The 27,015-nt window shown below is 37.2% G+C and overlaps 1 protein-coding gene across 1 annotated transcript; it reads right to left on the bottom strand.

Moving 5' to 3' along the window:
* Positions 1–1,852: 1,852 nt before the first annotated feature.
* Positions 1,853–10,612, bottom strand: LOC124361068 (photoreceptor-specific nuclear receptor). The gene is made up of 6 exons (XM_046815101.1): positions 10,501–10,612; positions 5,987–6,142; positions 5,379–5,474; positions 5,139–5,273; positions 3,852–4,115; positions 1,853–2,125 (listed from the first exon to the last, which is right to left on the bottom strand). Exons 1-6 carry the CDS (start codon positions 10,610–10,612, stop codon positions 1,908–1,910), a joined length of 981 nt encoding a protein of 326 aa, XP_046671057.1. The 3' UTR covers positions 1,853–1,907.
* Between the last annotated feature and the right edge of the window lie 16,403 nt (positions 10,613–27,015).

Consider the following 27,015-nt stretch of genomic DNA (forward strand, 5'->3'; position numbering starts at 1 on the left):
TGTTATACTCAAAAATTGTATAAAGAACTGTTGAAATTGCTGAAATTCTTGCCAAAATTAATTTTAATCTTCATTTACTAGAACATTGTCAATCGGATAGTATAGTTGATATGTGTTCTATGGGTTGCAATTATAACAAGAGAGTAATATTACTTACCAAAATACCAGATTGTATTGTACAATTTTATATTCCTGCCGGAATTTTACCTTAAAAAAATAAAGTACGAGGGCTATTCAAAAGTAGATTACGTTTTGCTCTGTAGCCCCTTGGGACAGGACTATCGTGGACATTTTGATGTTAGGGCGTTTCTCCGTTCAGTGGCTAACCAGCCATGATAGTGATAGGTTAATGTTACTTATTGCTTTACAATAGCAGTTTAAAATATGTGAAGCAATTGAAAATCTCACGAGTTGTGAAGTGCAGTCGGTATACTGGTTTTTGTCGGCTAAGCACAATAAACCAATTGAGATTTATTGCCATCTTTGTAAAGTTTATGGTAACAATGTGATTACTGATGGTGGAGTACGTCAGTGGTGCATTAGGTTCAAAAATGGCTGAACTAACATGCATGATGACGAATGAAGTGGACAGCCAAGCATTGTGACCGACGAAATTGTCTCTAAAGTCAATGAGAAGATCAAAGAAGAGTCCAGATTCAAATAACACTCACTTAGTTCTCCTAAAATTTCAAGGAGTTTGTTACATAGAAATTAGGTGACCATACATTTTGTGCAAGATTAGTGACGACACATGGCAAATCTGGCTCAAGAAGTCCTGGATGCTTTAAAGTAGGAGTTTCTTCCACATCAGCCTTACAGTCCGGTCTTCAGTGCCTTGAAGACCTGGCTCGTGACATAGTGCTTTGTCGACGATGTGGAACTTCGGGAGGGTGTGACTACCTGGTTGAAATATCAAAACGTAATTCTTATTCTGGATAGCCCTTGTATATTATATTACAAGAAAAATTTCATCAGTTAGTTGAGCTCACAATAAATTAAGACATACAAACTGCTGAGACAAGGTATACAAGTACCATTTAAGTTTAACTCATTATAGGTAACTGGTTAAAAATTCAACCAGAGATGTAATTCCCTTCAGTGCACCTAAAATAATGGTTTTTTTGAGTTAACACTTATTGGTCGATATTTCAACCGACAGCTATAAAGTTCATTGGAAAATGCCCTATCAAGTAAACATGGCTTGTTTTATCAATGGATTAATACTGGGAATGTATGGTATTGCTTAGTCCGATGTGTGCTGTGACCAATTAAGGAAAATCCTAACTACTAACCAGTGAGAATTATTGGCCTTGTGTCTGAAGATCATGTTGGAGATTTTCGAGTTCACCCACTGCACATTTTTGCACATTTCACAAATTACAATAATTGTGTTTTGTTTAGTTGTTAATAATTCAGGTTCTCAAAACATAATGGGTTTGTTTGGTTTATTGTTTTACATTACAAGACTAATTTAGAATTGAACAGACGTATACATGGAAAAACATGACGTCAATAAAATAGATTATTTTCAATCAACCTGTATAAAAATTTGACAATGTGAAGTTAAATGAGTAAACAATTTTTTAATGATACTCACACAATATGTTTCTAACTCTTATGAAATAAATCTTATAAAATGTTCATCTCCTCAACCGAATGCCCCACCAGTAGTAAAATATTTCACTATATACAATACTTTATTACTGTTACCCAAAGTGTTTGGGTAACAATACATAAGTTTTATATATTTAAGCTTATGTATCTAAAACTGAATAATAAAACCGTATGTATAGTTAGGTATTTATATAGTGGAGAAAGAATTTTATAAATAAATTATACTCTACACTAAATTTCAAAATAAAATTTATTGTTGAATAAAAGTTGCTAGCACTGTGCACAGGGTTAACTCATATGACAGGAATGATGTGCTGGATGGGCACTGAGCCTATGACAGGGTTCAGCAGTAGAGCTCTGACAGTAGCAGCTGGCACACTGTGTAGAGCAGGCATTATCATCAGTAAGGTGGAGTAGCGAGCAATACTGGTGTGATGAGTCAGAGATATCTGGGTGTAGTAGTAGCAACTGCTCATCTCTCGCTGTACTACTTCATCCATTAGCATTATACCTAATGTGCAGGCATATAACTTAGTAGTTGCAGCAAAGTGTGTAATCATGTGAAGTACACATTCAGTTATCTCATTGCATTAAAATCTCCAGGCCCTAGAGAACATATATATATAGAATAGAATTCTTCATTTATTCACCAATCGTACATGCATTCGGCCCCGCTAAGTTAGAACTTGTCAGCGGGGTCCACTAATACAAGGTTTTGTGATATGCTAGAGGAAAAATACATAAAATTGTTATATAACATAAGTGCTAGAAAAGTACAATCCATGCAGACTACTACTGGCACAAGTGGGCAAATCCATGACAATGATCAAAAGTGGCTACTTATATATACATCTTTACTGCTGTCAAAATTGAAATTAATCTAAAGATTATCGGCACACCACATGCAAAACATAGCAATGTTATATTGCAGTTCTAAAATAATTGTTATAGCTTACATTTATTATATTTATAATGATTTTATATAAAAATCACGTGAGTGTATACCCCATGCAGTGTTCATGGAAGGGGATGAATTCCTAACATCCTCCACCCACCGGTCTCTCCCACTACAAAAAACTGAGTTGGACCAACTGCGAATCGCAAGACTACAGTGTATGGTGGTTACTCATACAGACTATTCCGTTCTAACCCACCCTTGGTTTGTGAAGGTTATGAATATATATATATATATGTATAATATATATAATTAATAAAATTTGTATAAATGGCAATAGTCTAATTTTTTCAATACAAATTGAATCACAAAAAGTACTTGTTCCGCTAGGACACGAACCCAGATCTCTCACTTGCCGGGTGAGTGTGATACCACTACACCACATAGACCTTACTTTTTACGATTCAATTATATTGTATTTGGCCGTAATGAGCCAGATACTATACATTGCTACCTAAAAATTCCCAAATGCAGGATTATGTCATTATAATTATCGGAACAGCCATTTTCAACATATAATACTGCAACAATAGACTTTCTAGGCAGGCTAAAAAATTAACTCTAATATTATCTCAAACTGCTCTACACAGATCATGTTTAAAAAATGTGTTAACCCTCCGATTGACAGAGCTCATCAGTTGAGATTACCAATCTTGAACTGCGGAGACTACAAATGTTTCTAAATATTTGCCCCACAATACTGTATTTACTGAGTTACACACAAGAATTGGTGAATCTCACTATTAAACATGCATTAGAATATTCTTATATAGAATTAGAAGTTTATAATTCTTAGCAGTGCATCACTTGTATTACAATGTAATATGCCTTCCTAACATGCACACATTCACACATGTTTGAAAACTGTCTTCTGAAGCACTATAAGTATTATGTTACTGTAATATATTTAGATAATACCAGTCATTTAATAAACTTTTAAGTGAGATATTTAATCTAGTCCTTGCTTAATTATATAATACTTAATTGTTTTATAAAAATAATAAGTTTATGTACAAAAAAATGTCCCTCCTGTAAAGTCTGTTTTTAAATTATCTCTCCCATTTTTCAACACCCACAATAATTGTAATGGCAAGTATGCCCTGTGACTCATTCGTGGTGGAGTTTTATGAATTGTTAGTGGAGTTATACTTTTATTTCAAGATCTAAATCTTGTACATAAACATATAATGCCAAAGACTTGAAAATCCCAAAAAGTTCTGTAAAACCCAGCATCCTTGAATAAACTATGGTACAGCTCGGTATCCAATCTGTTGCAACTGACCGTTTCTACACAGTACGAGGGTCTGAAGCATGCTGATCTCGATGGGGTCTGGAGCAAGCTGTCGGCAGGCTAGCAGCAAGTGTGTGATGTCACAGTCAGCTGAGAGAAGCAGTGGCCAGCTGACTGCTTGCAGCAGAAACAGCTGGCTCCAGGTGTGACTCAGCACCACGTCCTGGAGTGTTCGAGGTAGTTCACACACAGCCGGAGACATACGGGCTTGCCGGATACTCAACAGCAGTATTCGAGCTGCCATTTCGTAAACCCCTGACATCAACATACAGGTTTTACAATGTAAAGTAAAAACTAGTAGAAGACCTGCCTGCTTGTGGTCAACCCTGAGCTGGCACCACCCCCTAGATTGTCGAATAATTAATAGTATGTCTCATTATATCAAGAGAAGGTTCTACTTCGTTATCAAATGTACACTTAATTTAAATACAAACATGGCCAGTGATTTTCAGAGTGTTCAACTGTAATGGAAGAGGGTCATGAGGATTTAGATAAACGTAAATAAATAAACAAGAAACGTAAATAAATATAACGTAAGTACTACTATGAATATTGAAACGTAAATTGAGTATTATTCAACGGCTATCGGAAAGTCTAGCACATGTAGTACGATCCGATCTTTTCGATGGTGAGGCTACGACAGTGGGGTAGAGCATATCAGAACATGTTCGTATCAGTGCTTATTAGTAGCACCTGTTGCCATTAGAACAATATGCCAGCAGTGGTGTTATATGTTTTAATGCTGTAAAATTGTATGCAGAAACTATTTATAGCTAAATGTTTATAATAGTACGGTATGTTCAGAAACTAGTTTGAATTCTACTCAGGAAGTAGCAGTACTTAATAAATCGAGTCAAACACAAATAATCATTATACTAATAAATAAAAAAAATTCGAGTAAATGGCTATACTTATGTAATAACATATATGTTTATATATTAAAAGCTTTTGTATAATCAAATAGGCGGAGGCTATCTACTTCCCATGCATCTTTGGTATAATCTTAACTATACACATAGCCCAGGTCATCCTTATGTCGTAAACAAAATAAACAAATGTAAGAATAATGAAGCTTGAAAAAATGGTAGTTAGTTTATGGATTATTGTGTATCACGTCTCTCTCATATGCAATGGTCATGTAACAAAGCACTAGATATATTGTACAAACTTACACAGGAATAATGCATTTGACTTTGACTTGTAACTGTTTCCCTGTTATTAACATTAGTAGGTATATTTTTATTATGAATGAACTAGTATTGTTACGTTGCAAGGTACCTTGTGACAACTGAGGTCGGTGAGTAAATTGTCGAGAATGAGTCACAGATCTGAAGGCACTTCTGGTTACTCCAGAGGTGAGTTTCGAAACTTTGCGGGAGGTCGGTTTGCGTGGCCCTCGCTCTTCCTGAACAGCTGAAACCGCAGATGTGTGTCATTTAACAAATACAAACAACGTGAGAGCAATGAGCGCTTGGTTGAAAGATGCAACTAAAGCATGAATACCTCCACTACACTCACCCGAACTGTTCATGTGGACCAAGAAACATCTCTGGAGCCGACAGAAGGGACACCAGTTCCTGCGAGCCTTGTCTACAACACAGGTTCCAGTCCCGGCTGCGTGCACACAAATACCTGCATGGCTACATGTAACTAACCAGTAATCTTCATCAGCCATTCACTCTTATAGTCGGTAAAGATAGAACGTTTAGCTTGTAGTTACAACATTTAGGTTTGTCACCAGGTCCAGGTGTCAGATACTTTGTTTAAGATACTCGAAGGAAAAAGAAGCAGCAATGTTATTGGAAATATCACGAAATCGGATAAATAAATTAAACTATTAACTGATCAAGTAAATTTACATTTAATAAGTAATATACTAATTGGGAAATATTCTCCCCAAAATCAATTTCGTAATAAATTTAAAATATCAGTTTAAATTCATAATTTGTTTCACATTTTATAGTTTGTACGGAAAAAATCAGAAAATTAAATTGGCATTGCGATCCCCTCCAAGTGGTGGGTGAATCATTGTATTTGACTTACCGAACAATTGCCTAAGAACTCCCACTTAATTGAAACGCACTAAAAACTTACATCAAATCTTGAAATACAAGTTATAAACATACCGATGCAGGTGTAGATGATTTTCTTGCGGATGCTGCGCTTGAAGAAGCAGGAACAGCCGTCGCAGCAGAAGACGCCGTAGTGTTTGCCGTACGCCTTGTCCCCACACACACGGCACGGCACCGGTACGGGCAACGAGCGCCCTGCAACTACTGAGTCTTGTACATTTCGTTACATATCGTTTTTAAATCCTGTAAAGTGCTGTATGTTGCACATCTAAAGTCCAAACACTGTGGTAGGTACAGATAATGTACAAACTCACATTGCAATGTTAAATTATATGAATAAATCAATCCAATGTTTACTAAAGAAATTATATCGGCAAACGATCCAATTTATGAATTTTCTTCAGACAAAGTGGTCGAAAGAATTAAATTTTAAAAGAATAACATAATTAATTGAAATACGATACAACTCAGACCTCCCCTATACCTTGTTTACTAGCAATAAAATATAAATGTTTTATATTTGATAGAATTTCTTATGTAAATTTGAAATATTTTTACTGTAGCTAGTCCGGTATTGTCATTTAACGTTGTGTACTTTATCTACTCCAGCCTTGCTATATAACACTTTCACCACAGGTGTCTGTATATTATATTTCACAGTAGGTTGTTATGGCATTATCATGAATCTTCACGTGGAACTGGGAGTGTTAAACAGATAATATGATCAGATACCTTTGTACGATTACTATCTAGGCTTATAACTCATGCAACATGATTTGAAAGCACCAAGAAATGGGCATGAATTGTGGCATCATCTATCATGTCACTCTAATGCTCTCATCGTCATATTTTCCCCGTCGTTTATGAGGGTGACAAAAACATGTTATAAAATGAATAAATATTGTCAAGGCACACAGTTGAAGGAATAGGCTATAAGGACAAACTACACAATTATTGTAGGAAACTAAGGTACATTTTAAGATTACGTTGTTTAAGTTATGACGCTGTATTCCGGAAAAGCATATTTTATGTAATCATTCAGTTATAAAATACGAAAGAAACTGAATGTATCTCTAATTTTAAGACAAAGGTTAAGAGAGTAACATTTTTAACATTACGTTTCTGTTAATATGATACTGCTACTAACTTTTTTAAATTTCACTTTCTACTTCTGAAAGTTAAGGGAGAACATTTTTTTAGAGTAAAAACGTTTTGAGAAACTGTGATAAAATTCATTATAACTAAACGTACAGGCTAAACTGCAGGACAAATGTTGATAAGATTTATCACTTACAAACTTTGATAACATACCAAAGCAATACAATGTTTATACGATTTCTACATTAATAGTCCGTCATCAAAATACAGTGGTGAAAATTGAATCTCATTTAAGATACTGGTTAAGATTCTAAATTTACAAATTATTATTTTGGGTGAACAATCTTGACGTTAAACAAGGAATAACAACGTCTCAAGTCAGTGTGCAAACCACAAAGACAACGAGAAACTTAGATCACAAGACTCCAATACAGTGTAGAATACAAGTGTCTGGTCGTGTAGACACTATGGAGACAACGATAAACATGGAATAACAACGTCTCAAGTCAGTGTGCAAACCACAAAGACAACGAGAAACTTAGATCACAAGACTCCAATACAGTGTAGAATACAAGTTTCTGGTCGTGTAGACACTATGGAGACAACGATAAACATGGAATAACAACGTCTCAAGTCAGTGTGCAAACCACAAAGACAACGAGAAACTTAGATCACAAGACTCCAATACAGTGTAGAATACAAGTTTCTGGTCGTGTAGAAACTATGGAGACAACGATAAACATGGGATAGTAACAGACGCCTGGGTCTGCTAAGCGTTACGTAGCAATATTTGACCAGTTAAAGTATACTATGTTAAAACTGACCGACAGACAGTTACATAAATAAACTGAACGTCGCCATTAGTGTATATAGTTAGTTGACGCTGCTTTAACGTTTGTTTCTGTGTCTGGTGGTTGTTTTGTCAAAGTGTGTCTAACTATTAAAAATATTATCTGATACTTATGTACTTCCCATTTCGATCTCGACCAAAACTAGCGCGCCTGACGATCAATTTATTTCTCATGAGAGATTCCTCTGTCGATTTCAAGTAAAGCCATATTGTGTGTTTATACAATGCAAATTGGCTAAACATTGGGTTTTAAATATTATTAATTACAACTATTGTTTGCCAAGTAAATACCATTAAACTTTTATACTATATAATGTCATAGTAACATTCATAGTGATGTTGTAATAAGAAAACGAATGCCTATTTCATTGATTCAGTTAAATTAAATTGCTATATAAATTACTAATTCTGAAATGATTCTTCTTTTATCTTTTGGACTGAACTGTTTTAAAAAGAACCCTTAGAAATTAGTGAGCTGTAATTAATTCTCGAACTATCCCTCTCTAAGTCCTTTTTGGGTGTTCGCTGTGGTGTGTTCAGGAGTCATTCTTGTCAGGGGTGAATCTCCTCCTAGGAACATTCTCAATTCGTAAGGTCCAGCCGTACTGACGACCTTTATGGTCTATATCTTTTAAGAACATTGATAAAACATATTTTTGTTCTTTATTTTGAATTATAAGGTTGAAAAAAAAAACGTTTTATTTTAACGTACGTTGTACGCGTAGAAATAATCCAAATATATATTTAAGTTGATGTTGGTACTATTATCAGACATTCAATAATTAAAATCACAATACTTAAAGTTCTAACGCAGAATAAAAAACATAAAAAATAAATTTTCCATTAAGTAGCCTCAAAGGTATTGGTTGTTTTATAGATGTCCATAATTTATAGTAATATGAGAAATTTAAATAGTCTTTGAAATGAAAAAAAAAAGTTTTAACATTGTCATTATGGATAAAGAAATTAAGATTATTTCAGTACAGTCGACTTTTAATAAGGTGCAACGTACAAACAATAAAATCCTATACTTAGCCTAAGGTACTAGGAATGTGAAAGAACTTATATAAATACTTCGAGGAAGAAAATACGTAATAAAATATACATAAATAGATGATTGTGGGGACAAGAGTTAAATTCTGAAAACTCACCCATTTTTATTGTAGAATCTCGGAATGTACCGTCACACAAGGCCTCCTTCCACAATTTTGCAGATTACTGAAAATGAAGTAATCAAAGCACTTACTAATTGAAGTGTATAAATGGTATCCAAACATACTTACAAGTACTCTAATTGTAATTGAATTAACAAGTTTTAACGCTCCTCGAATAAAAGTATTTGTGGGGACAGCAACATTGTGAGCCAACGGTGGGTCTACGTATTAACAATAGACGCTATGATCCACCTACTGTGACTTCTCGGTTATTTTTTACTTTGCAATTACCGATAGATTAGATTGTTACGAACGTAAGAACAAACACGAAACGAAGCTGATACATGATACACGAGAAGTATTTAAGGACACGGCGGACAATAAAAAAAAACAGTTTTCGAGGGAAGTGAATGTAATAATATTCCAGAGAACTCCTCTATTTCACATTTCTCACATATATACTTTTGATAATTTAAAAATCATATAACCTAAACCTCAATTTATAGGCAAAGACACAACGTGCACTTTGATACCCGTAAACTTTGTATGATCTAGGATCAAAAATATTACAAAATTGAGTGCGTTTTTAATGAGATTAACTTTGTATAAATACACTTGTTTTATAGTTACACGAGTTTGTCTACGTTTCTTGAGTTCTCCCTTTTAACTATGTGCCAAAGACTTACATATAGGCAATAATAATATTATCAACAATCTTTAAAGTTGTGTTTTCAGAGAGGTCTGTGCAATAATTATAACCTAACAGTTTTTATTTACTTTTAGATACCGAAAAAAACTTTCCTTTAAAAATAAAATAATATAAACCAGTACAATATGTTAGGGACAAAAACGCTATATTTTTGCAAACCTTTGCTGCTTTTACATACATAAATATCTGTGGATATCTATACATTTTATCTAACTATAGCTTTCTGAAAGAAAATTTAAAAGGTTTTAAAAATGAAAAAGGTTTTTAAATTTATGGAATAAAAAATTACTTTTCAATGTGTTGCATTCTATATTAAACGTGGTGTATGGAGGATATTCATAAAACGTTAACCTTACTAAAAGTTTAATTTACAGATTTTTTTTTAATTACAGTTTTTCATACATGTTACACTCATTACATTTTGTTTACAGCGATATTTTTTTTATTGTATGGTTAAAAAAATTCACATCCACCAAATGAATATAATATTAGAAAAGTCAACTTTTACATTAAGAACATTTTCCCATGCATTAAGAGTTCAATAGAAATGTTATAAGAATATGTGCTAAAGTCCCAATAATGTATTAATTAAGTTCCAACCTACCTCCCACTACAATAATTTTTCAAAAAGAAGTGATATAGTATGTTTTAATTGACTTAGGTTACACAACTTTTGTTATTGGTACGCGATTACACACTGTTGTAATAAGGCAAGTAGTGACGTACCTGAATGAACGGAGGAGGCGTGAAGAATGACTGGTCAGCAGGGGCAGTGACGATGGTGCAGCGGGGGTGGTTCTGGGGGCGGGCACTGACTGTCTGTCACCTAGCTTTGATTCTCGAGCTCTGACAGTGACCAAGAGTGCCATTAAGTATGTAACACATAGCTCGGCCCTACCTAGCAGCCGATCAGTTCTGAGGCAAGCGTTACTGTCGTTTACCTTGCTTTAATTCTCGAGCTCTGACAGTGACCAAGAGTACCATTAAGTATGTAACACATAGCTCGGCCCAACGTAGCAGCCGATCAGTTCTGAGGCAAGCGTTACTGTCGTTTACCTTGCTTTAATTCTCGAGCTCTGACAGTGACCAAGAGTGCCATTAAGTATGTAACACATAGCTCGGCCCAACGTAGCAGCCGATCAGTTCTGAGGCAAGCGTCACTGTCGTTTACCTTGCTTTAATTCTCGAGCTCTGACAGTGACCAAGAGTGCCATTAAGTATGTAACACATAGCTCGGCCCAACCTAGCAGCCGATCAGTTCTGAGGCAAGCGTTACTGTGGTTTGCCTTGCTTTAATTCTCGAGCTCTGACAGTGACCAAGAGTGCCATTAAGTATGTAACACATAGCTCGGCCCAACGTAGCAGCCGATCAGTCCTGAGGCAAGTGTTACTGTCGTTTGCCTTGCTTTAATTCTCAAGCTCTGACAGTGACCAAAAGTGCCATTAAGTATGTAACACATAGCTCGGCCCTACCTAGCAGCCGATCAGTTCTGAGGCAAGCGTTACTGTCGTTTGCCTTGCTTTAATTCTCGAGCTGTGACAGTGACCAAGAGTACCATTAAGTATGTAACACATAGCTCGGCCCAACGTAGCAGCCGATCAGTTCTGAGGCAAGCGTTACTGTGGTTTGCCTTGCTTTAATTCTCGAGCTCTGACAGTGACCAAGAGTGCCATTAAGTATGTAACACATAGCTCGTCCCTACCTAGCAGCCGATCAGTTCTGAGGCAAGCGTTACTGTGGTTTGCCTTGCTTTAATTCTCAAGCTCTGACAGTGACCAAAAGTGCCATTAAGTATGTAACACATAGCTCGGCCCTACCTAGCAGCCGATCAGTTCTGAGGCAAGCGTTACTGTGGTTTGCCTTGCTTTAATTCTCGAGCTGTGACAGTGACCAAGAGTGCCATTAAGTATGTAACACATAGCTCGGCCCTACCTAGCAGCCGATCAGTTCTGAGGCAAGCGTTACTGTCGTTTGCCTTGTTTTAATTCTCGAGCTGTGACAGTGACCAAGAGTGCCATTAAGTATGTAACACATAGCTCGGCCCTACCTAGCAGCCGATCAGTTCTGAGGCAAGCGTTACTGTCGTTTGCCTTGCTTTAATTCTCAAGCTCTGACAGTGACCAAAAGTGCCATTAAGTATGTAACACATAGCTCGGCCCAACGTAGCAGCCGATCAGTCCTGAGGCAAGTGTTACTGTCGTTTGCCTTGCTTTAATTCTCAAGCTCTGACAGTGACCAAAAGTGCCATTAAGTATGTAACACATAGCTCGGCCCTACCTAGCAGCCGATCAGTTCTGAGGCAAGCGTTACTGTGGTTTGCCTTGCTTTAATTCTCGAGCTGTGACAGTGACCAAGAGTACCATTAAGTATGTAACACATAGCTCGGCCCTACCTAGCAGCCGATCAGTTCTGAGGCAAGCGTTACTGTCGTTTGCCTTGCTTTAATTCTCGAGCTGTGACAGTGACCAAGAGTACCATTAAGTATGTAACACATAGCTCGGCCCTACCTAGCAGCCGATCAGTTCTGAGGCAAGCGTTACTGTCGTTTGCCTTGCTTTAATTCTCGAGCTGTGACAGTGACCAAGAGTACCATTAAGTATGTAACACATAGCTCGGCCCTACCTAGCAGCCGATCAGTTCTGAGGCAAGCGTTACTGTCGTTTGCCTTGTTTTAATTCTCGAGCTGTGACAGTGACCAAGAGTGCCATTAAGTATGTAACACATAGCTCGGCCCTACCTAGCAGCCGATCAGTTCTGAGGCAAGCGTTACTGTCGTTTGCCTTGCTTTAATTCTCGAGCTCTGACAGTGACCAAGAGTGCCATTAAGTATGTAACACATAGCTCGGCCCTACCTAGCAGCCGATCAGTTCTGAGGCAAGCGTTACTGTCGTTTGCCTTGCTTTAATTCTCGAGCTGTGACAGTGACCAAGAGTGCCATTAAGTATGTAACACATAGCTCGGCCCAACCTAGCAGCCGATCAGTTCTGAGGCAAGCGTTACTGTCGTTTGCCTTGCTTTAATTCTCGAGCTGTGACAGTGACCAAGAGTGCCATTAAGTATGTAACACATAGCTCGGCCCTACTTAGCAGCCGATCAGTTCTGAGGCAAGCGTTACTGTCGTTTACCTTGCTTTAATTCTCGAGCTGTGACAGTGACCAAGAGTGCCATTAAGTATGTAACACATAGCTCGGCCCTACCTAGCAGCCGATCAGTTCTGAGGCAAGGGTTACTGTCGTTAGCCTTGCTTTAATTCTCGAACTGTGACAGTGACCAAGAGTACCATTAAGTATGTAACACATAGCTCGGCCTTACCTAAAAGCCGATCGGTTCTGAGGCAAGCGTTACTGTCGTTTACCTTGCTTTAATTCTCGAACTGTGACAGTGACCAAGAGTGCCACTAAGTATGTAACACATAGCTCGGCCCTACCTAGCAGCCGATCAGTTCTGAGGCAAGCGTTACTGTCGTTTACCTTGCTTTAATTCTCGAGCTCTGACAGTGACCAAGAGTGCCATTAAGTATGTAACACATAGCTCGGCCCAACGTAGCAGCCGATCAGTTCTGAGGCAAGCGTTACTGTCGTTTACCTTGCTTTAATTCTCGAGCTGTGACAGTGACCAAGAGTGCCATTAAGTATGTAACACATAGCTCGGCCCAACCTAGCAGCCGATCAGTTCTGAGGCAAGCGTTACTGTCGTTTGCCTTGCTTTAATTCTCGAGCTGTGACAGTGACCAAGAGTGCCATTAAGTATGTAACACATAGCTCGGCCCTACCTAGCAGCCGATCAGTTCTGAGGCAAGCGTTACTGTCGTTTACCTTGCTTTAATTCTCGAGCTGTGACAGTGACCAAGAGTGCCATTAAGTATGTAACACATAGCTCGGCCCAACGTAGCAGCCGATCAGTTCCTGAGGCAAGTGTTACTGTCGTTTGCCTTGCTTTAATTCTCAAGCTCTGACAGTGACCAAAAGTGCCATTAAGTATGTAACACATAGCTCGGCCCAACCTAGCAGCCGATCAGTTCTGAGGCAAGCGTTACTGTCGTTTGCCTTGCTTTAATTCTTGAGCTGTGACAGTGACCAAGAGTACCATTAAGTATGTAACACATAGCTCGGCCCAACGTAGCAGCCGATCAGTTCTGAGGCAAGCGTTACTGTGGTTTACCTTGCTTTAATTCTCGAGCTCTGACAGTGACCAAGAGTGCCATTAAGTATGTAACACATAGCTCGTCCCTACCTAGCAGCCGATCAGTTCTGAGGCAAGCGTTACTGTCGTTTGCCTTGCTTTAATTCTCAAGCTCTGACAGTGACCAAAAGTGCCATTAAGTATGTAACACATAGCTCGGCCCTATCTAGCAGCCGATCAGTTCTGAGGCAAGCGTTACTGTCGTTTGCCTTGCTTTAATTCTTGAGCTGTGACAGTGACCAAGAGTACCATTAAGTATGTAACACATAGCTCGGCCCTACCTAGCAGCCGATCAGTTCTGAGGCAAGCGTTACTGTCGTTTGCCTTGTTTTAATTCTCGAGCTGTGACAGTGACCAAGAGTGCCATTAAGTATGTAACACATAGCTCGGCCCTACCTAGCAGCCGATCAGTTCTGAGGCAAGCGTTACTGTCGTTTACCTTGCTTTAATTCTCGAGCTCTGACAGTGACCAAGAGTGCCATTAAGTATGTAACACATAGCTCGTCCCTACCTAGCAGCCGATCAGTTCTGAGGCAAGCGTTACTGTCGTTTGCCTTGCTTTAATTCTCGAGCTGTGACAGTGACCAAGAGTGCCATTAAGTATGTAACACATAGCTCGGCCCAACCTAGCAGCCGATCAGTTCTGAGGCAAGCGTTACTGTCGTTTGCCTTGCTTTAATTCTCGAGCTGTGACAGTGACCAAGAGTACCATTAAGTATGTAACACATAGCTCGGCCCTACCTAGCAGCCGATCAGTTCTGAGGCAAGCGTTACTGTCGTTTGCCTTGCTTTAATTCTCGAGCTGTGACAGTGACCAAGAGTGCCATTAAGTATGTAACACATAGCTCGGCCCTACTTAGCAGCCGATCAGTTCTGAGGCAAGCGTTACTGTCGTTTACCTTGCTTTAATTCTCGAGCTGTGACAGTGACCAAGAGTGCCATTAAGTATGTAACACATAGCTCGGCCCTACCTAGCAGCCGATCAGTTCTGAGGCAAGCGTTACTGTCGTTTACCTTGCTTTAATTCTCGAGCTGTGACAGTGACCAAGAGTGCCATTAAGTATGTAACACATAGCTCGGCCCTACCTAGCAGCCGATCAGTTCTGAGGCAAGCGTTACTGTCGTTTACCTTGCTTTAATTCTCGAGCTGTGACAGTGACCAAGAGTGCCATTAAGTATGTAACACATAGCTCGGCCCTACGTAGCAGCCGATCAGTTCTGAGGCAAGCGTTACTGTCGTTTACCTTGCTTTAATTCTCGAGCTGTGACAGTGACCAAGAGTGCCATTAAGTATGTAACACATAGCTCGGCCCTACCTAGCAGCCGATCAGTTCTGAGGCAAGGGTTACTGTCGTTAGCCTTGCTTTAATTCTCGAACTGTGACAGTGACCAAGAGTACCATTAAGTATGTAACACATAGCTCGGCCTTACCTAAAAGCCGATCGGTTCTGAGGCAAGCGTTACTGTCGTTTACCTTGCTTTAATTCTCGAACTGTGACAGTGACCAAGAGTGCCACTAAGTATGTAACACATAGCTCGGCCCTACCTAGCAGCCGATCAGTTCTGAGGCAAGCGTTACTGTCGTTTACCTTGCTTTAATTCTCGAGCTCTGACAGTGACCAAGAGTGCCATTAAGTATGTAACACATAGCTCGGCCCAACGTAGCAGCCGATCAGTTCTGAGGCAAGCGTTACTGTCGTTTACCTTGCTTTAATTCTCGAGCTGTGACAGTGACCAAGAGTGCCATTAAGTATGTAACACATAGCTCATCCCAACCTAGCAGCCGATCAGTTCTGAGGCAAGCGTTACTGTCGTTTACCTTGTTTTAATTCTCGAGCTGTGACAGTGACCAAGAGTGCCATTAAGTATGTAACACATAGCTCGGCCCTACCTAGCAGCCGATCAGTTCTGAGGCAAGCGTTACTGTCGTTTACCTTGCTTTAATTCTCGAGCTGTGACAGTGACCAAGAGTGCCATTAAGTATGTAACACATAGCTCATCCCAACGTAGCAGCCGATCAGTTCTGAGGCAAGCGTTACTGTCGTTTACCTTGCTTTAATTCTCGAGCTGTGACAGTGACCAAGAGTGCTATTAAGTATGTAACACATAGCTCGTCCCTACCTAGCAGCCGATCAGTTCTGAGGTAAGGGTTACTGTCGTTTACCTTGCTTTAATTCTCGAGCTGTGACAGTGACCAAGAGTGCCATTAAGTATGTAACACATAGCTCGGCCCAACGTAGCAGCCGATCAGTTCTGAGGCAAGCGTTACTGTCGTTTACCTTGCTTTAATTCTCGAGCTGTGACAGTGACCAAGAGTACCATTAAGTATGTAACACATAGCTCGTCCCTACCTAGCAGCCGATCAGTTCTGAGGTAAGGGTTACTGTCGTTTACCTTGCTTTAATTCTCGAGCTGTGACAGTGACCAAGAGTGCCATTAAGTATGTAACACATAGCTCGGCCCAACGTAGCAGCCGATCAGTTCTGAGGTAAGGGTTACTGTCGTTTACCTTGCTTTAATTCTCGAGCTGTGACAGTGACCAAGAGTACCATTAAGTATGTAACACATAGCTCGTCCCTACCTAGCAGCCGATCAGTTCTGAGGCAAGCGTTACTGTCGTTTACCTTGCTTTAATTCTCGAGCTGTGACAGTGACCAAGAGTGCCGTTAAGTATGTAACACATAGCTCGGCCCTACCTAGCAGCCGATCAGTTCTGAGGCAAGCGTTACTGTCGTTTACCTTGCTTTAATTCTCGAGCTGTGACAGTGACCAAGAGTGCCATTAAGTATGTAACACATAGCTCGGCCCTACTTAGCAGCCGATCAGTTCTGAGGCAAGCGTTACTGTCGTTTACTTTGTTTTAATTCTCGAGCTGTGACAGTGACCAAGAGTGCCATTAAGTATGTAACACATAGCTCGGCCCAACCTAACAACCTATCAGTTCTGAGTCAAGCGTTAACTGTCCTTCAGAATATTGTATTATACTATAAAATATATTGTAAATTTATTGAATCTATTTATTGTGTTCTAATAATCAGCCAATTCAAGACTAAAGCTATCCCATATTAAAAATTTGTTGGTATTTAGATTTAAAATGTTAAAAATATTGAAAATGTGTTGTTAAAGTTTGTACGAATATGTTAAGGAATGCATATGTCAATTTAAAGTTACTAATGTTTAAATATTATAACTTTTAGTCTTCAACTTGTTTCAGAAATGTATTGATAGTTGTAGGCCTACTGAATTTTGTGCCAAATGATTTAAGAACAAAATTGTTATTAATATTTATAGTAAATAATGCAGATCAGAATATTTTTTAACGGTTGAAGTTTATTTATTGATTTTTCACTTCGTTAAAGTATAAAATTAATTCTGATTTTGGAACATCACAGTTGAGCTAATGGTTTATAGCTAACAGAACGTTGTATCGATTATTAGTTAAAAAGGTGTTATGTATACTTTAGATAGTTTTATTTAAAAAGTGATCGACTTCATATTAATAAATGATATTTACCCTCTGATTGTTGAAAACTTACTTTTATTATGATTGTTTAGTTTAAAACTCACTGAAAATGTTAACAGAATTTTGATTTTTTATTTGTGTACATTTTTTTTGATAAATAATTTAAAATATCGGGAAATTGAAGCACATGACTTCAATACAATCAAGTAGCTGTCAATCACGTGCATTTTAAAAAGATATATTAATAAATTTTCGATACATAACTTCAGCTATATACAAATAGACCACTAAAGAGAGTAGATTACTGTGTGTTAATGAATTTTAAACTGCTAATTTATAAATGCTACTCGTATAAATGAACGTTATACCAATAGAAATTAATAAAAAAAATGTGAACGCACATAATCGGTAGAGTGTCAGTAAGACTGCTCTGACTGGTTCTGGATTGTTGTTCTTGTGACGTTTCTCATTTCCAGAGAATAACAACCAAAACATTTTCCACTCATTGTCTTATTATGATTGTAAAAATAATGGCAACATATATAGGCTAAAGTAATAAAATACTCCAGGGGTTGGTTGATGCATTTAATTGTGAATTTTAACAATTTTGAGATTTTAAGCAATAAACCGTCAGCGAATACCTAGTTCCATTATTTTGAAAATTATTATAAAAACCATACACTTGTATAGGTATCTCAAAAAAATATTTTATCCGCTTAGAAAAATATTAAATCTCAAGAATGTAAGTAGTTTAATCAGGGAATATTGAGACGCTGTATTAGGAAAATAACAATATTCATTGAAATCTAAAAATATATGCCTATGGCCAGCTATGATTTAAAATTAAAATTACTTGAAGTGCTTGTAATAATACGAAGATCACTAACTATCTCTAAATATGAATTTATCCGACCATAACTAAGTTGTAGACCGTTAAAAAGTTTTCTCTAAAAACAAAAATGCGTACATCTTTAAACAGGGCGTTATTTCAACATAGCAAATCACAAAATGTTTCAAGGTATGAAAATTGATTATTTTGCCACGAACCATATGCTTATTCAGCTACGCTTAACAGTTCATTACATACACTTCAAAACATTTCTCACGAAAGTAAAATAATGCCTGTCAACTCATATAACAGAATTCATTCCAAATTGGTGAATAGAACATTAAGTATTGTAAGCACAACTATGAATTAACATGTGGAAAAATGAAAAGAATATAGTGTCAAAAATAGACATATCGAAGTGAAATATGTGAATGGTACCTAAAATGTAAACATTGAAAGAAAATCCCGCACCGACTAACAAATTCTAAAATAACCTTCAAACAAAGAATCTAAAATAACATTGTTGATTCCATTACCATTTTCACGAGTACATAAAAATATCTGAAGACAATACGTTAATAATTTTAAAATCTTGACTTTTTGAACATGTCTTTCAATTATGTTTTCTGGATATCTTTTCAAGTTTCACTTGACTGAAAGCGTATTTGAGATATCTAGCCGAAAATATATATAAATTTAAAGTTTTTGTAAAAAGTGTATATAATTGTTATAATCGATGTAGTAAATAAAGTGATATGACAGAATATCGAATGACCCGCCATAACGTAACAGTAAAGCCTTTGCACAGATGATCAAAAGGACTGTCGTGCTGCCCTCTCACCTTTTGACCCGATTGTAGGACTGTAGGTCCACGCCTAGTTTTGACGAGGGTGGCTGACGTCACTTTTCTGCAGGGTAGGACAGTTAGTCCACCCGTGGACTTACTCTCCTACTTTTCAAAACTGACCTGGCCGTGCATTAGTTTTTCTACCTGCATTCATTCTTCATTCTGATCAGTGATGCTTCCACTACATTCGCACAGCGTTGAGGCAGAAAATGTTAATAGTTTACTCAAACCAAAACTCAAGCTATCACATATTAAGTGGATTACTAATTGAAATTATATATAAACAAATTCCACATAGCATTATATTACTACCTGAGTAATTCGGCATTATCCTAATCTATATATATAAAAAATGAATGTGTTTGTATGTTTGTCCTTTATGGAATCGTGAACTATTGGACCGATCATGATGAAAATTTGTACGTATATGTATTTTTCCACGGAGAAGGTTTATAAGCTATGCCCCATCCCTTTCCCGATTCAGGATTCCGCCCCACTGGTTACAGAAATACCCATAAGAAATGCATTTCAGCAAACATATGTTAACCTCTTTTCAAATTTTTAATCAGCTGTTCTTTGTAAACATATATTACACTTATAGTTTTAAAGCATAGAGTAAGCTTAAGAGAAACGACAAATTTTTGTTTAAACTGTTTTTGCAATCACTGTTAAACATAGACTTTACTATCCAGATAATACAATTCAAATTTGACGTAAAAATTCACCTTTAACTGCAATATTTATTTAATATAAACCATGCTCATGCTTGATCAGAAGAGTAATGCAGATATCATAATTACTATCTTACGTTGGCTACAAATATAAAGAATGTTTATAAAATCAACCTTAGTTGTTTTTTTTGACAGAAGTATGGTTCTCTCAAAACTCCGTTTGTACATATTCTCTCGATCGAGACAACAAAGCAAGCTCAATCGTGGCATCGGAGATATAACTAATTTAATCTAAAATTTATTATAGTAAAAAAAAAAAAAATTTACTAAGTAATATAAGGACTTCGGTTCTTAAGATTTGCGTGCGAAGCCGTGGGTAACAGCTAGATAGAGGCAGGAATATGGTAGAGGTAAAGGTGGTAATATGAGCCCCTACTTTCTTTTTTGTAAATAATAATTTTATTTTTTTATTTTTATCAAATTATTTGTGTTGGACTTCAACTAGAACTTTGGTGAATATATTTATAAATAATGCAGTCAATTAATTAAACATAAAGTGAAATAAAAATAAAAAAATCAAAACAAGACGTATTGTTAAAAAAAATTTCTGTGCTGGTATTTATGAGCCCCTAAAGTAAATACATGGAAAAGAGTGTTAAAAATGACAGTCATACAAAAATATCCTATATGAAAATTGTATTTTATTAATTACAAAACTTAACAGTGTAAAAAAGGTGTAAACAAACAGAAAATATTTTATGGTCTGCAAAAGTCACAAACATACACATCTTTTTCAGCCCCAGCCACAATCATTGTGTGCCCACATTTCACACATCATGCACTGGATCCACAGTTCTCCTCGATGATCGGCTGAGTAAAGTCCTTCACAAAACATACAGGGCGTATGCTCATCTCCGGATTATCAACACTCCCACAGGCATTTCCAAAACTGACTCTCCGGAATTGACGGAGCAGTCCGATTCATCTGAGTCCTTGTCTCCGAAAATTTTTCTGTTTTACAGACTTGACAGTGTTTTTTGTCTTTGTTGCAGACTGGATTTTTTCCTTTTTCCTTTTCTCTGATTCTTCTTTTTTAGCGTCAGTCAATTTCTTTTTTTCCGCTGCTTCTACAGAGCATTTTTTGTAGGGTGATGATGTGACCAGAGCAGCTTTTGACGGTTTCGGTCCTTTGTTTGAAACTTTTTTCTTAGGTTTGGGTACAGGCCATATATCCTTTGGTGACACAGCAGTTGTCGAATGTTGTTTGTTTTCCACATTCACCGATGGACCTGCAAGGTCTAGGTCTTCAGTGGACGGTCGAAATAAGGTGGATGTGATGGGTTGTAGGTGGGCTTCGGTCTCGGGCGGGTTATCCTCACTTAGACTTTGGATAATCTCTTCAGGATCATCGACGTCCTCCTCTGAGTGTTCAAAGTTGTGTACCATTTGAGGCTGTGTCGGCTTTCTCTTTCTTGCTTGCAGTAGGGTTTCCATGTCGAATGTCTCTTCAGATGATGGTGCAAAGTCTGCAGCAGTGAAGACATTCCTGTTGCATGGATACAATCCGGTTGTTTTAAACCCATTCACAGCTATCGACCCTGTCTGGCAAGCTAGGTACGCTTGTCCTAGAAGCTCTGCAATGTCATAGGGTCCCACTCGTTTTTCGCCATGTCGAATATACCGGCGTATTTGTTCACTGTAGTGGTGTTTTAGTGGCCCCAGGAATGACTTGTCTAACGGTTGTAGCTTATGTGACGTGTGTGGGGGCAAACTAATGATTGATATGAAGTTATCCCTCGCAAGATTCACAATATCTATGTTTTTTGTGTGAGAGTTGTGACCATCTAGGATCAGAAGTACAGGATCTTCTTTTGTTTGGCTTAGTCTTCTCAATAAAATGGCGTAGCCAGTCCTGTAAACAGTTTTGATTGTATCCACCCTGAAGGGTGGCACCTACCAATCGCCCCTGGTGGAGCACCTTTCATAAGCAGATCTGTCATGTTTTTTCTTGGAAAATTAACATGGGCGGAATGAAAGTGCCCCCTGCGCTCATGCAACAGATGACAGTCACAAGAGAGCCTCTTTCAGCTGAGCTAAGAGCTCCCACTTGTCTCTTTCCACCCCCGTAAACCAATCACTCTGGGAATTTTACTCTGAACCACAGATATCCCTGTCTCGTCGACATTGAAAACTCTGTCGGCTGGGTATTTGTGTTTTTCCTATACTCAGCTTCTAAGATGTCGAAGAAATTGTTTACTGCCTCTTCATTGAATCCATTTGCCCTTGAAAATGAAGTTGCTGAAGGTTTCAATACAGATAATACATCCTTGTGCCGCCTCATAAAATGGTCGAACCAAGCCCTACCAGCTAACCCCTCTGTTTTTGAACGGATTTTTTTATCCCGTTTCTTACACAAAGTTGGTAAGCTATTCTGCGAACATCTTGTCTGGTGAGACCGTAAAACTTGCTCTCCATCTGAAGCAGGTACTCAACAAGCTCCATTTCCAGCTGGTCTCCCATATAGTTTTCCTTCCCAGACGAGTGGCAGCTGCTTCTTCTGGTGGCTTGTCACCTCGAGCAAGTCTTTGCAGAGTCGGTCTTGGGACAGAAAATTTCTGAGAAGCCTTTTCAATCCCATTTCTTTGTTCCTAATCGCATTTATTGCCATGACCATATCATCGGTATTCCAATTTTTTCTTTTAGGTTTAGGTGCCTTTGCTTAAACTCTTTCGTGGCATCTGAAACAATAAAAGTAGGAACACAAGTTGTAGTGCATGTAATAAGAGCCCCTTAAAGATGGGGCTCATATAACAGGCACAGAAGGGGCTCATATTACCGACATCGCCATATTGAATTTCCTTCATCCATAATCTATCTTTGTTACTGTCTGAATTATTTATCACCCACAATAAATCAAAGCTTAAAACCTACTCTATATTAGATTACTTAGCCTATTAAAGTTACTGCAATCGAATAGTAATCATAATTAATGGCTAAAAAAGTACCTTTTTAAAGTTTCTTAGTTGAAGAAAATACGAACACCTGTTGCAACCACCAACTATCATCAATAACTGAACCAGAGTGCTCTAGCGGCCTAAACAGGAACTTAATACAGTGTTTCCATCGATCCCCACTAGATTGCGTGCGCTGTATGACCAGATATATTGGGGGCTCATAATACCTACAGGGCTCATATTACCACCTTTAACCTCTACATACCTTCATAATACGCCCAAGAGGATCACGATGGAACGACTATCAATTATCTCAGCAATGTTTAGAATGTGATAGAAAAAGAATAAGTGAATATAGTGTACTGTTTTTCAACGGGAAATTGCGTGCGAAGCCGCGGGCAACTTTTGCAAAAAATTATTGAAATGCGCAGCAAAGCGCGCCGGGCCCGCTAGTGAATTATAAACAACTACAATAAGTTTGTATCGATTATTTCTTGTCTTGGGCACGTTAGACACGTTACTAGTAGTTCACATTAATTGAAATGGATAGTTTATCGTTTTATTAACACTGATAATAATTTAAACAGCCATTTAGTTAATATCTGATATATATCATATTTATAGTTTAAATTACGTTAACAAAATTACGAAGACAAAATATTTTACTACCGTTAATAGTGGCTCTTGGCCTATAAACCAAAAAGTAAACGAAACTAATGTACCTTCAAAGACAGACTAACTTACATGATAGCGACCGTATACCGCTAACCATATGTTGTAAATATCTCTCAAACAGCAATTCTATGAAGACCGGATAAAGAAATTGTGTAGTTTCATTCAAACTTCCAATTGCTATTTATCGCTATATCCCACTGCAACAAAGTGTAAATTTAATTCATATTGTGACCCAGGAACGACGTGAGATAATATATTTCGTTACTAGCAGTTACCAGCGACTTCGAACACAACATATTCTAAAAAAATATTCTTAAACCCTATTAGTTTTATTCCCCTTTAAAATAAACAAAAACACAAATTCTATAAGGTTTTTGAGAGGTATATGATTACAATTCATTTTAAAACTATTTCCCCGCGCTTTTGCAAGCAATTTCGTAGGCTTTCGTATGAGCACTTCTGGCTCAAGTGAATCATATATACAACGCCCATTTTGAGAATTCCTTGTTTCTACGATCAAGGAAATATATCTCCAAGTGTATACTTAGGGCCATTGTAATTTATTCCAGGCTTTATATATGTTGTGCCTTACTTGATGTTTCGTTTACTCGATCAAGGAGATATATATAGATACACAGGTTTGAGAAGCCTGTTTAAATCAAAAGTCAACTAAGATTAACAGTCTTTAAATCTCTAAAATTTCTAGAAAAAGTTATATAGTAAATTATTTGTCTTTGATATCTGCAGTAGCCTACAGTTCACACCATCACCAAGCACTGCATACTCAATTTGTCTTGTGCTCAACAGTGGTTCCAAAAAAGGATGAAATAAGACGTGTTGTTATTCTATACTTTCAATAAAAAATATGTATAAATTAAAATAGTGTTTAAATTAATTACCCATATGATTGTGCTACCATAAAACAATGTTTACACAGAACAGTTGACTAAAGTTAACAGTATACTATTATATGAAAGTCTTGTTTTCTTTGCCTGATTTTTTCTATGCACGTTTACGATACTTTAATCGTTGTTCTGTTAGTCGGGATGAAAACGTATCCAATAAAGCTAAGACCATCATAATCATTACAGCCATTCTTAAGTTAGAAATGGTGTAAGTAACCCAACTTTGTTTTATGTACAAAGATTTTATTTAATTCTATCTGTAACTGTCTTCTAAGTCTACAGAAATTTATTTAGCAGATGTAGATTATAGTTCTGGAAAAATCCCTCCAAGTAGCAGAGTGAGTACGACAATGCCTTGTCAAACCCTCGTCAAAAGCAACCCGTAAGACGGACAGTGAGTCCCAGGCCGGGACCGTGGACCTACTGTCCATTCCTTAAGAAGTAGGTAAGAAATGGTCCAGACAGTTTTACGACATGGACCTACAGTCCGTTTACCTTTTGACCCTTTAATCAATAGAGTTCTTACTTGGACCAAGAGAAACTATGTACACAGTTTTTAGTCTCTAGGATTATTTTATAAAGAGTCATCGTACAATGACACGAATTGAAGAAGGCATCTTCGTTTTATTAATAAATTAGCAAATACGTTTTCGGTAATGTAACTTATTGACAACGGCACAGTAGGCAGGGTCGTGGCGGTGGGGCTAGACAGAGCAAGGCCTCCTCACATGACAATGATCACGTCAATAATCGCAATGTCTGTTTATTCATAATTTAGCCAGCCGTTGGGCAGCTTCTAGCTGTCGGCTATAATGACCCCAGTGTTGTGCCAACAATGGGACACCACATTACCCATTCACACCGACAACAACCCACCACTCTCGATATACCACTTTTGGTGGGCACTTTTCACTCGTTTTGTTTGATTACACGGTAGTCTTGGCAAAGTGAGGGGGGGGGGGTGAAGTAAAGGTGACGATTAATAATTACGGGCAGCTGACAACACTGAACACACACTTCAAGTGATACATCATCGATATTTACTAAGTGTTCAATGTTTTTATTTTAAATAAACGTTAAAACTGTTTGAATACGTACAAATATATGAATCAAATCCACCTTTATTTTATTCTATTAAGGTGGTACAATGGGGTTTCGAATAGAATGTAATTTTATTTTTTTTAATAATATGTAGACCTCAGCTCATTAAGATGCTATTTCTGAAGATAGAAACAGTAGAAATCATTTTTATCATCATAAGACGTGTTGTAAACATGTTGAGCAAAATTTAGGGTTATCTCACTATTAGGCTGAAATAAAAACTGTTTAAGATACAGAAATTTGTTGCAATATGTACATGAGAAATAACTGGAAAAAGTTACGTTTTTTCTTTATATAAAACAAATTTCTAAAAAAGTATAAAAAACATGTACTCTACGTAAATTATATTTAATTAAAAAAAGTATAATTTTATTATGTCATAAATGAATAAAAATCTTGTTTCTGTCTGACGCTGTAATCCGCGTGCACAGTAAATTTGCTTGTATTTTCGCCTAATTAAAAAAGTGCATAAATTTCCTACCTAAAATTCCTGTAATTACTCGTAGAGTGATAAAAAATCGTCGCACCTTTTAGGGAAAAATTCTGCCTCAGTCTTTAGGGAAAATATCTGAAAGGCTACGAATTTAAAATAAAACCTATTTTTATAACCGAAATTGATTGTCACTTATAAACTGTATCGTGTAATCATTATGCAAACTGTGAATATGTTACAGTGACAATTTCACATACTCCCACTTCTTATTATCAACCACAGCATTGTTTGCTCTTTATTTAGAATATTATTGTATGATACGTCTTAAATGTTAGAATATTGAGTAGATAAACGGGGAAGTAAATTAAATTTTTAAATAATTGTCTTACATACATGATATAAAAAAAAAATAGATGGACTTTACTTTTTCGTTTAAAACATATGGTTTCTTTACAGGTCTCTTGCACAAATCTACAAGATATAGCAGGACGTTTCAATGTGGAGAAACATAAGTGCATGAGTTAAAGTTATTACAGTGGGATAAACTGCTGGTTTTGGTATCTTTTATCGTTTTTACATGTTTGTGAATCAGTCATAGATGCAGTAAATAGGTAAAACGGCAATGAGAAACTAATGTTATTTCCAATGTTTTTATCTTTTCAAATCTTCCAGTTTCAATTCTTTTTGTGGAACCCAATAAGGTTCTTTAGAAGTTAGGTCTTGAGGAGTAACTTTTAAGCCCGGGATTTGTTGCAATCCTTTGTTAAGTACACATCTGGTGGTACAGTCTGCGTATGTTGTAGGTTTACTAAATTGCTGACCGAATTCAGGCATATCACACTATCTTCCCACCAGCCTTGAGTACACATACTGTCCAGTACCTCGGCTCAACGATTAACAATAGTTGTACAATATAATCTCATTGGTAAGTAGATGTACCGCACAGACATTAAACCTCAACATTTTGCCCATTAGAGAATTACTAACCCACTTTACTATCTAATTTTTCGATCAACTCTATGATACGGAAAGACTTTGTAAAACGCATAACCCGTTTCAACTTTACTTACAGATATCATTGTTTTTAAAAATTTCAACTACATTTTTTAAAACTCAATTATACCATTTTTAGTGACGATTATTATACATATTTTCGTCAATTAATGTTTAGGTTTAAGAAAAATATGGTTTGATTGAACAAAAACAAGTTC

Source organism: Homalodisca vitripennis, chromosome 4 (assembly GCF_021130785.1).
Source record: "Homalodisca vitripennis isolate AUS2020 chromosome 4, UT_GWSS_2.1, whole genome shotgun sequence".
Classification (NCBI taxonomy): domain Eukaryota; kingdom Metazoa; phylum Arthropoda; class Insecta; order Hemiptera; family Cicadellidae; genus Homalodisca; species Homalodisca vitripennis.

Bases quoted from the DNA above. Each gene is read 5' to 3' on its own strand.
- LOC124361068 (XM_046815101.1), bottom strand. From the start codon at position 10,612: ATGGCACTCTTGGTCACTGTCAGAGCTCGAGAATCAAAGCTAGGTGAC. The intron at 6,143-10,500 runs GTCATTCTTCAC...GAAATGTACAAG, and splicing joins GTCACTGCCCCTGCTGACCA to ACTCAGTAGTTGCAGGGCGC. The intron at 5,274-5,378 runs GTGAGTGTAGTG...CTGCGGTTTCAG, and splicing joins GGTCCACATGAACAGTTCGG to CTGTTCAGGAAGAGCGAGGG.